Raw genomic sequence first — 11936 nt, forward strand, 5'->3', positions numbered from 1 at the left:
TCTCGTTCAGAAAAATTTACATGATCAGATTCCTCGTGTCGCAATGAAATTACATCAATTAATGACTCGTAATTTTATTATACGGTTTGAGAAATATAATTCTCTGAAATTTCAAACTTGCATCATGGAAATCAGGGCATTTTTCTGGCTCTTTTTTTTTTTCATTTTTACTCACTTCTAATATAGTCCTATATATGACGTTTTTGGAGCATTCAAGAACTCGTAAATTGGTGGCCCAAGTGATGAGAACGGTCAGCTCGAAGTTGGCTTGATGAATTTTTCAACTCAATTAACATAGAAGGGACTCACAATGTTTCCACATCAGCTCTATGTTATTTGCTACGTAGAATTTTTCATCGAAAATGAATGAATTCCAACGGTGGGATAAATTTAAAATTCAAATATAAAGTTTAGGGTGTGTCGCGTCGTTTATAAATTATGAGATAAAACTGAAAAAAAATGTAAATGTTAGAATACAAGACGTAATTTACCGTAGAAGCTTTTCCCTAACCATGTAAGACACCGTCCCGCGACTGCGTCGATCAAGGCCGGGGCTGGCCATGGGTCCACCAAGGCAATAATTGACTTTCACAATCGTAAAATCCGCACTTATAGTAATCAAAAATTTTAAATTTAAATTTAAAAATAAAAGAAAAAAGAAAAAAAGAAAATCTCGTCACGCTCCGAGTCCCTTTAAAAGGCCAACTCTCATTAACTTCGCTCTCTTCTCTTCCTTTCTTCGCACCAAACATTTTCCCTCGCAGTTGCCGCTTCGGTAAGCGGGAAATTGAGGAGCGATTGGATTCCATGGAGGAGAGCCGAGCAAACACGGAGAAGATGAACCGGCCGAAGAGAGAGAGGCAGCTCCTCGCCCTCACCGGCGCGGCCGCCCTCCTCGCCGTCGCCGCCAACCTCGCCATCTCCGCCGTCAAGTCTCACCTGAAAAACCGCCAGAGGAAAGGTTGTTCGAGTCAATCCTTAGCAAACACTGACAACATTCATGCTGCTCTGATTCTCTGTTTCACTCGCGCTGAATTCGGATGACCTCTGCAGATCTCCCTGGCTGTAATGTCCGCGTCAATCTCTCGGCTCGCGAGATTCTCAGGTTAGCTGACCGAGTAATTGCAAAGTCAAAGGAGGTTCACGATGCTGTTGCCTCAGTTCCACTCGACAAGGTTCGGTCTTTTTTGTGATATAAGCTGATGACAGTGTGTAGAAATGCTAGGTCAAAGTCAAACTGCAGATTTGCTTGTCGTTGTCTGAGCTTACACGACGACTTGCAGGTTAACTACACGAATGTTGTATCTGCGCTAGCGGAATTAGAGGCAGAGCAGTTCCCTCTTGTTCAGTCGTGCGTGTTCCCGAAGTTGGTCTCTACGTCCGACGAAGTGCGCAGAGCGAGTGCAGAAGCAGAGAGGAGAATCGATGCTCACATTGCAACTTGCAGGTTTGTTTGTTTGCAATTCTTGGTCGTGGCTTCGCTTCGCATTTGTTGCTTCTTTACGTTTTGGTGGTACCTCTTATATAAATGGATAGGAAAGTACTACCTGATGCATTTCTGGTGATCAGTCACATTATAAGTTCTCCGATGAAGCTGAAAACTCTTGACTCTGTATTTGGCATGCCAAGACAATACGGAAGTTCGTCTAGTCTTGAGTTAATGAGACGAAAGCTGACAGCTAATTTTGCATCCACAATTTTAAAATGCTTTGGTTATATCAAGGTAATCTTGGTACAAATTCACTGAGTGTACCTGAGTCCATCACGAGCTGGTCTTTCCTGCTCCGCTGACAGCTCGTTCTTGGGTTTGTTTGATCCACCATATGGATCTTAAGTCTTATCTTTTCTTCATTGACTCCGTTAGCCTGTACAAAAAATAGTTGTTGCCTGGAAGTTTTTATAGCAGTTATGCTTAACCATCCGCTTGCATCCTGGTTTGCAATGTCGACTTTTGAGACTCTGTGTTCACTGAAGGCGCCTATTAAGGACTACTCAAGCCCCATATGATACCCTAAAGGCAGTAATAATTGCTGGACCAAAGTCCTCCTTCACGTCTATAAATGCAGTTGTGGGAGAGGATGATGACCAAGGTTATGAAATCTGAGAGTTTTAAGTATATCTGGTGGGAGTACCTTATATTCCTTTTGTCAACTTGATTTGTGGAGTTTCAGGGTTTAGAAAGCATGCCATTTTTAGTGTGAAAATTATGTATGAATATATAATTTCAAGTAGATTTTACAAAATAAGATAAAAGTTAGACTCCAAAATAATTAAATTTCAAGTGCATAAGAAAAAAAGAAGTCTAAAATTGATTCCAGGAGAAGCTCAATCAGTTAAAGCATAGACGGAGAGGTAGTTGGGGTCTCTCTTTTCTGTCACTGTCTATATATCATGTTGATGAAGGGAAGAAGGAAGCGGGATTCTAAATGTTCAAGTTAGAAAGAAAATGCTGCTATAAATTTAGTTTTAGATGGGGGGATGTTGGGCACGGTGCATGTGGGCATGACTTTTGGCTTGTCTCTGCTTAGCTTCTCTGTCTTTTTTTTTCCCCCCTTTTCAAAAACAGGCTTTAGGGTCAGGGATGAAGCGAGGAATTATGTTCAAGGGGGGGAAACATAAACCTATAATCAGTGTAATTCATGAAACTATGTTTAATGTATAAATAAACAACGCGTAAAGAAATGAAATTAATTGAAATTAAAAAAAATCATTTAGAAATGTTCTTGACGAGTTCTCAAGACGAGAAAACTAATGAGTTTTTTTCATCGTCAAATGCTACAAAAATATCCGTCATAATATAGGTAACTGTATAATATTTATAATATACTCAAAGTAAAGATCGATCTAAGTATTCTTAATATTACGTAGATATGACTTTCAAATTTTTACAAATTATAATAAAACTATTATACTTAAAATTACCAAAATTTCCTCTACCATATTAAATTTAAGTTCAAAGTGGCTAATCAATGAATTATTAAAGGCAATATTATTCTATCCTAGAACATGATAATTTATTATTAACACTTCAAATTTCTAAAACTTAAGATTAAAATACAAATTATTTCCTTCTTAATTAAGTTGGGCAAGTTAAGTTGTAACTTTAACTAGGATTTATAGGAAGTTTTTGGGGTCAAATTCAAATAATAAAATATCTTACAAGGGACATTTATATGTTTTTTAGAGGGAAATTTCTAAAATTTAACAATTTTTTTTATATAATAATAATTGGATTTGCAAATCTTTCCAACTCACGAATTTTCCAAATTTACTGAATTAACTCGCGAATTCCACTCAATAGACTATTAAACTCATGCGAGCTTACGAGTTGATTCTGGAGTTTGATAGCCATAACGTTGACACCAAGAAGCAGCAATTATAGACGCCAAACATAAACGACAATTCCTTCTATGTAAGAGTGTGGCCTGGGCTCCAGAAGTTGATGGTAGGAGTGTCTATGCTTGTTCACTGAGGTTTATTTGAGTGTAGGTGCTTGTAGTGTGAGTTTGTGTATTTGGTTTATGTCTACATCTATGGTTTAGTACATGCATCCATTGTGTTGGCCAAGAAAAGAGTATGTGGCAGTTTCGGTGCTAGTGTTTTTGACATATAAGTTGTGAGAACATGGTTTAAAATCTTTTGTACTTATCTTCGCATAGATGATTAGTTGCTGTACTTCTTCCAAAAACAGCACCTTTCAGTTTTCAACATCATGGGTTTGTTATACTGCCTTGCTGTCCATTATTTTGTTTAAAGTTCCCCTTGATCCTTAAGATCCAATTTTTTTTCCTTGAAAAACCAGTCAAAGGGAAGATGTATACCGTGTTGTCAAAGCTTTTGCATCAAGAGGTGAATTGATGAATGCTGAAGCCAAATGTTATATTCAATGTCTGGTAAGGAAATTTCATTTGACTCTTCATTTTTTTTTTGGTGATGCTGGTGTATGATGATTAATTTCAACTTTTTGAGGATCTTCCTTGAGTTTGGAATGCAATGTTGATTGTCTTCTGATCAGTGACAGGTCAAAGACTATGAGCGAAATGGATTGAACCTGACTTCAACCAAAAGAAAGGAAGTACAGAGGTTGAAAGCAGAAATTGATGACTTGGGTTTGCAGTATGTTCAAAATCTAAAAGATGATCGCAGTCATCTTCTCTTACCCGAGAATGTGCTGCTTGGCTTGCCATCTGAGTTCCTTAAGGTTTATGTTGCTTATATTTCACATTTTCAATAGAAGGGATCTGTGCAATACCAATTAAACTGTGTACATTGAATGCTATGATCTGCACTTCATAATATCTTTTCCTGTGAGGAACAAATAGATAAATTAATCTATTTTGTGTTGCCCATGAATTTATGTGGAGAGTTTTGCATGCTTACATTTTCAAAAGTGGTTAGTATGTCTGGGTAACTGATGGATATCATCTACTGAGAATTTCAGATCATTCCTATTCAAAGAGGTTTTGCCACCCGTAAATACTTTAAAAAAATCTTTATTTTGTTTAACTTCTGAAGATATTAAAGAGGAAAGGTCGAATTCAGCTGCAAGTTGAATAGTGGCTGTGGTTAAATGACAACAGACAGCCAGGTAAATTGTTATCGGGCGTTGAATCTAGTGAATAAGGGTTACCAAAGCCGTGCTTCTTCATTTACTTGTGTTAATTTACAAATCTTTAATATATGTAAGTCTAACAGAGTGAGAAAGTGATAAATATGATTAAACCGTGTCTTCTTATGTACTACTAGTTGATGTAAAGTAAAGATTTTAGTGTCATTTTTTTTTGGGGATAAGTATAGTTACAATTTTCATTTGCATTGAAATTATATTTATCTATTATTTCCTGATTTGCTCTCTGTGTTTTGTTGGGTTTATTCACCTGCAGAGTTTAGACATTGATGAGACGGGTAGATACAAGGTCACTCTCAAGAGTCATCATGTTGCCGCAGTGCTGGAGCTCTGCAAGGTCTGATAAACTTTAATGTTTTTTACTAGACTTTGTTCGATATCCATTCATTTAATTCATTTTGCTGGACTTTGTTCGATATCCATTCATTTAATTCATTATGGATGTTGCTCGCTTGCACATATTTGGCTTAAATTTTTTTGCTAGTTTGAGAAAAGAGAATCTTAAGTGGGAGTACCTGCATATCTAAAAGAATGTCATGAATGGAAATATCTGTAGTAAGAAGCTTACTTATTTGGCAAACATTTAGAGATGTAAAAAGCAAAGTCATTCTCCTTCTATATGGAATTGGATGTATTGTTCTTTTAACCTTGTGTTTTTTCCAGTGAAGCTGCTCAGCACTCTTGACAGATGAAGATTTTGTGTTGTTAGATTCATTAATCGAATATTTACAGTGTTCACATTGATGTGAAGGTAGGAGAAACCAGGAGGACGGTAGCGGTGGCCTATGGAAAGAGGTGTGGACAAGTCAATCTTACAGTACTGGAAAAATTGGTATGTGCTTTTCTTTCCAGTGTGCATTGCATTTATAGGGGATAAGTAAGAACTTAATTCAAGTCAAGCTGATAATGATACCGATATTTTCGTTTGGTTCCAGCCGCCCTATGGCTGTGGCCATCCTCTTTGGCCATGACAATAAGAGAAAACCCACTTCAATTCTCTTCCTAGCACAATGTCAGTTAGTACTCGTATTTAGCTAATTTTTTTCAGTAGTACTTATTGACACAATTCTTTGACTATCTATTCTGAATCTCAAAAATGCAATTTCAGAATTTTTGCTATGGATTAAATATGTTGTTGTGAGTTTTTAGTTTTGGGATCATCATTTAATCGGCATTTCAAAGATATAATCATGATATTGACTCAATACTGTCAAAATTCTTATTATCTCTATCAGAGCAAACAAAGTGGTGATGCCTGACAGCTTGTAGTTTAATGCCATCAATTGATACTTGATGCTTATTAGAAAATGATGTATATAACTCCAATTCTTGTTATCTTACTTTATGTGATCTCTTATTATCAATTACTTCTAGCAAACTTTGGGCACAAATTCAAGTATGCATGCAGGGAAATGTGGTTTTTAATGGGAACTCAACATTTCCATCTGATGACTTGTCTGAGTTGAGGCAAGGCCAGTTGTGCTTGAGCTTTTCTTTATTGGCTCTAGGTTCAATGTCGTCATAAGCTGGCCAGGTTACTTGGATATTCAAATTATGCAGACTATGTTCTTGACAACAGAATGGCAAAAACACCATTCAAGGTGTGTATCACATTTAAGCAATTTTAATTTTTAATTTTTAATTTTTTTCCTACATGGCCTTGTTCCAGATTTAAATCTCCTTTGATCTCGTGATATTTCTGGTTGAGCTTGCTAATTAGACCACAGTGCTGTCTTGGTTGCAAGTAAGATGTGTAAAACGAGGCTTACATAATGAGGGTGTTTGTGTTATTTGACTTAGTATCCAATGGCTAGGATAAAATGGATCAATGAAGTTCTATCCACCTTTAATCTGTGAGCCCATATTGTGTGATATTACTGAAAAGAAACTTCAATGAGAACGGACTTATTTCGGTCCAGAAATATCAGACCTTACGTTCAGTTGGCTGGAAAATAGCTATGGTGAGTTGATTGATGGGTCTGTCAGCATTTTTAGACTGTTCTCTATTCAGACCATATACTTCTGCATATAATATAATACAAAACAAAAAGAACTGCTTTTTAGCTTTTCTCTTTTCCTGTAAGGGTGTGGAAAGTGTAGCATAAATTTGGTTCTGGGGAGTCAGTCATTTCTATATGAGATAAAATGCCATTGTGCAATTATCTGAATGCCTTACTCTTTAAATCACGCGCTATGTCATTACAGTATGGTATTTTAACAATGTACTTATCTCATTTCAGATATTTGAGTTCTTAGAGGACATCTCTGCAAGTTTAACAGACCTTGCTGCTAGAGAGCTTTCAGTACTGAAGGCATTGAAGGTTATTATGTTCCCTCTTATGTCAGTGTATGGAATGACTTAATTCCATCGTTCAATGTCTCATACTGTCCAAATACTTGAGTTTCAGAAGAGAGAGGAAGGAGACTTCCCATTTGGCATTGAGGATCTGTTATACTACATAAAGAGGTTTCAAGAGCAGCAGTTTGATCTAGATTTTGGGGCCATTAAGCAATATTTTCCAGTTAATCTAGTTCTTTCTGGGGTCTTTAAGATATTTCAAGACCTCCTTGGTAACCCCTTTTTGAGCTTCTTCTCAGTCCTTTTTTGCTGTGTAAGATCTCTCTTAATTTACTTCCACAGTTTCTAATTGGTAATGCACGACTGCCATTCTTCAGGACTGAGATTTGAAGAAGTTGGAGATCCCAAAGTCTGGCATCGTGATGTTCGATTATTTAAAGTATTTGACTTGAGTTCTGGTGAATCCCTAGGGTATTTCTACCTTGATTTGTACAAAAGGTTTGGAGACTAGTCCTGATTAGAAACTTTAGCTGATTGTCATTGTACATTATATGTTTGAATAGTGAATTAACTTGGAACTGAACTTTCATCACAGGGAAGGGAAGTACAGTCAGACCTGTGTAGTGGCTCTTCAAAATAGATCATTATGTAACAAAAATATTTGCCAGGTATTCGGAAAACTGTCTCTCCTACCTGAAAATTTTCATTGTACTAATCATCACAAGTTCTCCTTTATGTTCTTCTTGTCCTGGAGTTGGTAGTCAAATTTCGGAATATCGTGGTAAATAATATGTCATATTTTACCGTGAATCAACTTTTAAAGGGAGAAATTATAAGTCTTTTGGTAAGGCAAGTTTGAAATTTAAGACTACTTCAAGCTGACAAAACTGTAATCATGAACTTTCCCTGGTTTCCTGCATTTCAACTTGCAAACTGAACTTCTATATATAACCTCAATGATAAATTAATTCTTGCAATAACGGTTCTTCAGTGTTTTACTATGCATTTAACCTAAACTTGAAAGTAACAGGCTAGTTCGGAATTCTAGATATCCAGTACATGATCTCAAATTGTAGTCAATTTTGAATATTATGCCTGTCATTTTCATGATCTCTGGGCAGTGTACAGTGCGGCACCATGTCTGATATCTGATGCCCCTCTTTCTCCTGTATTTGGAAAGCCTTTCAAAAAGAATAATCCTTTATGATCCACAATATATATATGCATACATATATATATGATATTTACTACTTAGTACTAACTCACCGCAATCTTGGCATTTCTTAACTGTATTTTCCTGTTAAAGAATTGAACATGTGTTCTTTTTGAGGGTTTTGCTGCGGTAAAAGAAAAAAAAACTTGTTCTCCTGTGGTCAGCCCGTCAATATCTACATTATGTCTTCAGAAATATTGTAATAATGGACATTTTTTGTTCCACCAGATGCCAGTTGTTATGCTGATAGCTCAATTTCAAAATGATACTGATTCTCATCCTGGCCTACTACGATTCTCTGAAGTGGTCAACTTTTTTCACGAGTTTGGTCATGTGGTACGTTGGCTCCTTTTGTCCCTTGACATTTTTTATGATTGTTCATATGGTTCTTGGATTTTAACAGTTACATTGATGTAGCTGCTTAAGGAAAAGTGAAAAAACGTTGGGAAAAGTTAGGTAAATGGAACAGAGCATTTACCAGGAAGACCCAAAACTAAATGGAAAGATTGAAGCTTACTCCAAATGTTGCTTTAATAGTTATTTAGGAGTATGGCAAAAATTAAAGGAGTGTACTTGTACCTCTTGGTGAAGACATGCACAGGTATGCTCGCAAAGGAAGTATGCCGGTGCGGGGAGAAAGTACTCCTTATAGAAAAAGGAAAAAGAAAAAGAAAAGGGAAGAATAATAAAATTCTATTAGCAAAAATTGCCAAGTATATTTAAAAAACATATTCTGCGGTAAAGGCACAGAGTCTGCTTCACTTATGTGGTTGTATGTCTAAAGACTTATAGCTGAATTCTTGTCCATGTCAGTAGTCTAGGTTTTTCCTCAATTTTTTTGCTTTCTGATATCCATCTTTTTCATGGGCTTATCGGTTAGCAGATGTTTATTTCAACCTCATGGAAAATACTATCATTTACAAATTATTGGATAGTGTTATTTCTGCTGATCACCCTTTTTCTTGGTTGATATTGGTTTTTCAGATCCAACACATTTGCAATCGTGCTTCATTTGTCAGATTCTCTGGGTTACGTGTTGATCCAGATTTTGTGGAGATCCCCGCTCAGGTGTTTGAGAATTGGTAAGTGACTTACAACGCGTTTTCTTTCATGGCATATTAAGTGATTTTACATCATTCAATCACTAATACTGGAATTTCAGGTGTTATGAGAGCCTTTCATTGAAGTTGATCTCTGGTTTCCATCAGGTGCTAATATTCTTAAAGTTGCATTTTCTCATCTGTTGCATTTACTTGCATCATTGGCATATTAAGTGATTCGATATGATTTGTAATCTTAAGGACATGACGATCCCCATTAAGGAGGAACTATGTAAATCGCTACGAAGATGGCGATATGGCTTCTCTGCGTTGAAACTCAAGCAAGAAATTCTGTACAGTGAGTCTTCTGAATCTCTTCAATTTTCAATTCAGAATTTGATGTCATGGCATTGGAACTCTATTTTGTGAAGGCTGAGGAAATTTGGCAAAACACAGCTTTTACTGCTGCAGGGTTATTGATTTTTAATGACTCCCATAGGTGACTATTTGTTCTTGTGTGGGGATGGGTTGATTTAGCTGTGTGAAATTAGTTATTGCCTGTGTAACTGAAATCTTATCTAATGCAGTTGCCGGAAATATTTGACATCTTATTATTATTGAACTGTGAAATGAGCGCCATCTTTTTCAGGTCTTTTTGATCAAATTATACATTCTGCTGATAATGTGGATGTTGTTGAGTTATTTAAGCATTTGCACCCAAAGGTACGCAACTTGTAAGATGTAGGATTAGATACATCCATATAGATCAAATTTTCTTGAAAAACGCTTCAACGGAACATTGACTTCTCAGGTCATGTTGGGATTACCGATGCTGGAAGGAACCAACCCAGCCACCTGTTTTCCACGTAGTGCCATCGGTTATGAAGCTTCTTGTTACAGTCGAATCTGGAGTGAGGTAGGTTTCGGTCATGCTACTTGATCGAATTTTAAAACCTGTGGACCGGCTTGTTGGATCTGCTCGGTCGGAGAAAAGATCAGACTAGACCTGGCCCAGTTAATGAGTAGATTGGCAACCATGTCTTACTTGTCTGCCTCTTCTGCGTTGCATGTTTTGAGGAAATCATGATTATACTGTTTGACATGACAAATGCTATTTTTAGGTATTTGCCACTGATATATTCACCTCGAAGTTCCGGGATGACCTTCTCGACCCGGACGTGGGCATGAAGTTCAGGAACAAGGTATAATTTAGACTTCCTCTGGAGCTTGTTCGGATAAGGTGAAGATAACCTAGTCTGTGAATTTTTCTCTTCAGTTGCATGAGTCCCTCTACAGTCTACTGCAAGGGCCAGTGATTCTAGTATTATGGACACACAATTTAAACTGCCTATTTTCTCAGTAGAAAAGGAAAAAGAAATGCACAGCTGTGTGTGAGTCCAACGGTGTCTTTTTTTTCATCAACGATAAATGTAGTCCGATCATTTCATTTCAGGTGTTGGCCCCGGGAGGGGCAAAGGATCCTGTTAAAATTCTGACGGACTTTCTTGGACGTGAACCTTCTGTTCAAGCTTTTATTGACAGCAGAATGGACCATAGCTTGTTGTGACCATGTAAGCTTTTGAATATACCTGGATTATGTAATTGTTTGCACTGCCTAAATATTTATTTTGAATCGAACATCTGGACGCATTCGAGCATTTTCCCGTCTGTGGTGGTAAAAAGTTTTTCTTGTTCTTGTTACAATATGATCTCTCTACATGTTCAGCTTCGTCATTTATATATGGATATATACCTAACTGATGGGGGTAACCAAATAATTGAGTTGCAAACATGATATGTTTATGTAAGAAAAAGTTTAGGTTCATGTGTACTTGTGCGACCAAGTGGTACAACAATATGATTAATTGATGATGATAACATATAAATTTGTTTTAGTGTTGAAAAGTAAATGTTGAATTTTTAAGTACTATAGGTAATAAGTGTTTAATTAATTTAATTAAGTTAATCTTGTTTAGTGATATAAGTGTGGAAATTTTCATATTATTTGAGATCCTATTTACCTAAAGGTCACATAACTTTAGGCCCAATTCTTATATTCCTAGATTTCCGAAAATGAATCGAAAATTAAAAAGAAAACAGACAGATCTGCCGGATCTGAGAAGTGGACGTTGCTGGTGGGAGGGGCGGCGTTGGCCCCCACCTGACCGATGAAGGTCGCCGGAAGTATCTATTACCTAGTTGGTTAAATCTAATATTTCTATGTCTCCTAGTAGTTTTTAATCATCAGAAAAAGATTAGGAAGAAAAGATTTTGGGAAGAATCTGAAATGAACTTTTATTTTTAATTACTCTGTAAATGAATTTGGGTATACGTTCTCTTCCTAAAAGGATTAAACTTCCATAAGGAGCCTCCTTAAAAGGAAGGATTTATAGAGACTAATAAGAGGGTGTCACGTCGCAAATTGTTGAATAGTTATTGGTAATAAAAAATGAGAGATTTGTTAAGTAGTAAGATACTTATATTATTTAATAAGAAATTTATTATTTTTTAATATAATAAAATACTTCTTAAATAAAATTAATATTTTATAAAAAATTTGTTATTTTGAGTAAAACGAGACTTTTTTTAAATAGCAAGCTATCTTATTAAATTGTGAAAAGCTTATTTTGTTGGAGCATCCTTAGAACTGTACTTTTAAAGATGCTCCAGATGCTAGACACGCTCTTTCTAAAGATGGCTAATTCCATAAATGTTGGCCAGAACCAGTATCAAATATATATATATATATATATATAT

General features: G+C 36.2%; 1 protein-coding gene across 2 annotated transcripts; it reads left to right on the top strand.

Moving 5' to 3' along the window:
* The first annotated feature begins 713 nt into the window (after nt 1–713).
* On the top strand, nt 714–10883 carry LOC116201481 (probable thimet oligopeptidase). 2 transcript variants are annotated; one of them, XM_031532731.1, is made up of 20 exons: nt 714–961; nt 1054–1175; nt 1284–1447; nt 3803–3893; nt 4022–4201; nt 4884–4964; nt 5379–5459; nt 6136–6228; nt 6868–6948; nt 7036–7198; nt 7304–7424; nt 7522–7594; nt 8368–8475; nt 9124–9221; nt 9302–9347; nt 9441–9537; nt 9829–9902; nt 9991–10095; nt 10301–10419; nt 10633–10883. In XM_031532731.1, exons 1-19 carry the CDS (start codon nt 808–810, stop codon nt 10385–10387), a joined length of 2019 nt encoding a protein of 672 aa, XP_031388591.1. In that variant the 5' UTR covers nt 714–807; the 3' UTR covers nt 10388–10419; nt 10633–10883. The 2 variants fall into 2 exon arrangements, with proteins under 2 accessions (XP_031388591.1, XP_031388590.1); XM_031532730.1 differs by having other exon boundaries at nt 715–961; nt 10301–10381.
* Nucleotides 10884–11936: the final 1053 nt, after the last annotated feature.

Source organism: Punica granatum, chromosome 3 (genome assembly GCF_007655135.1).
Source record: "Punica granatum isolate Tunisia-2019 chromosome 3, ASM765513v2, whole genome shotgun sequence".
In the NCBI taxonomy this organism is placed as follows: Eukaryota; Viridiplantae; Streptophyta; class Magnoliopsida; order Myrtales; family Lythraceae; genus Punica; species Punica granatum.

Coding starts and splice junctions, on each gene's coding strand:
- LOC116201481 (XM_031532730.1), top strand. CDS start 808: ATGGAGGAGAGCCGAGCAAACACGGAGAAGATGAACCGGCCGAAGAGA. Junction 1,176..1,283: donor CCTCAGTTCCACTCGACAAG/GTTCGGTCTTTT, acceptor GACGACTTGCAG/GTTAACTACACGAATGTTGT. Junction 9,903..9,990: donor TTAAGCATTTGCACCCAAAG/GTACGCAACTTG, acceptor TTGACTTCTCAG/GTCATGTTGGGATTACCGAT.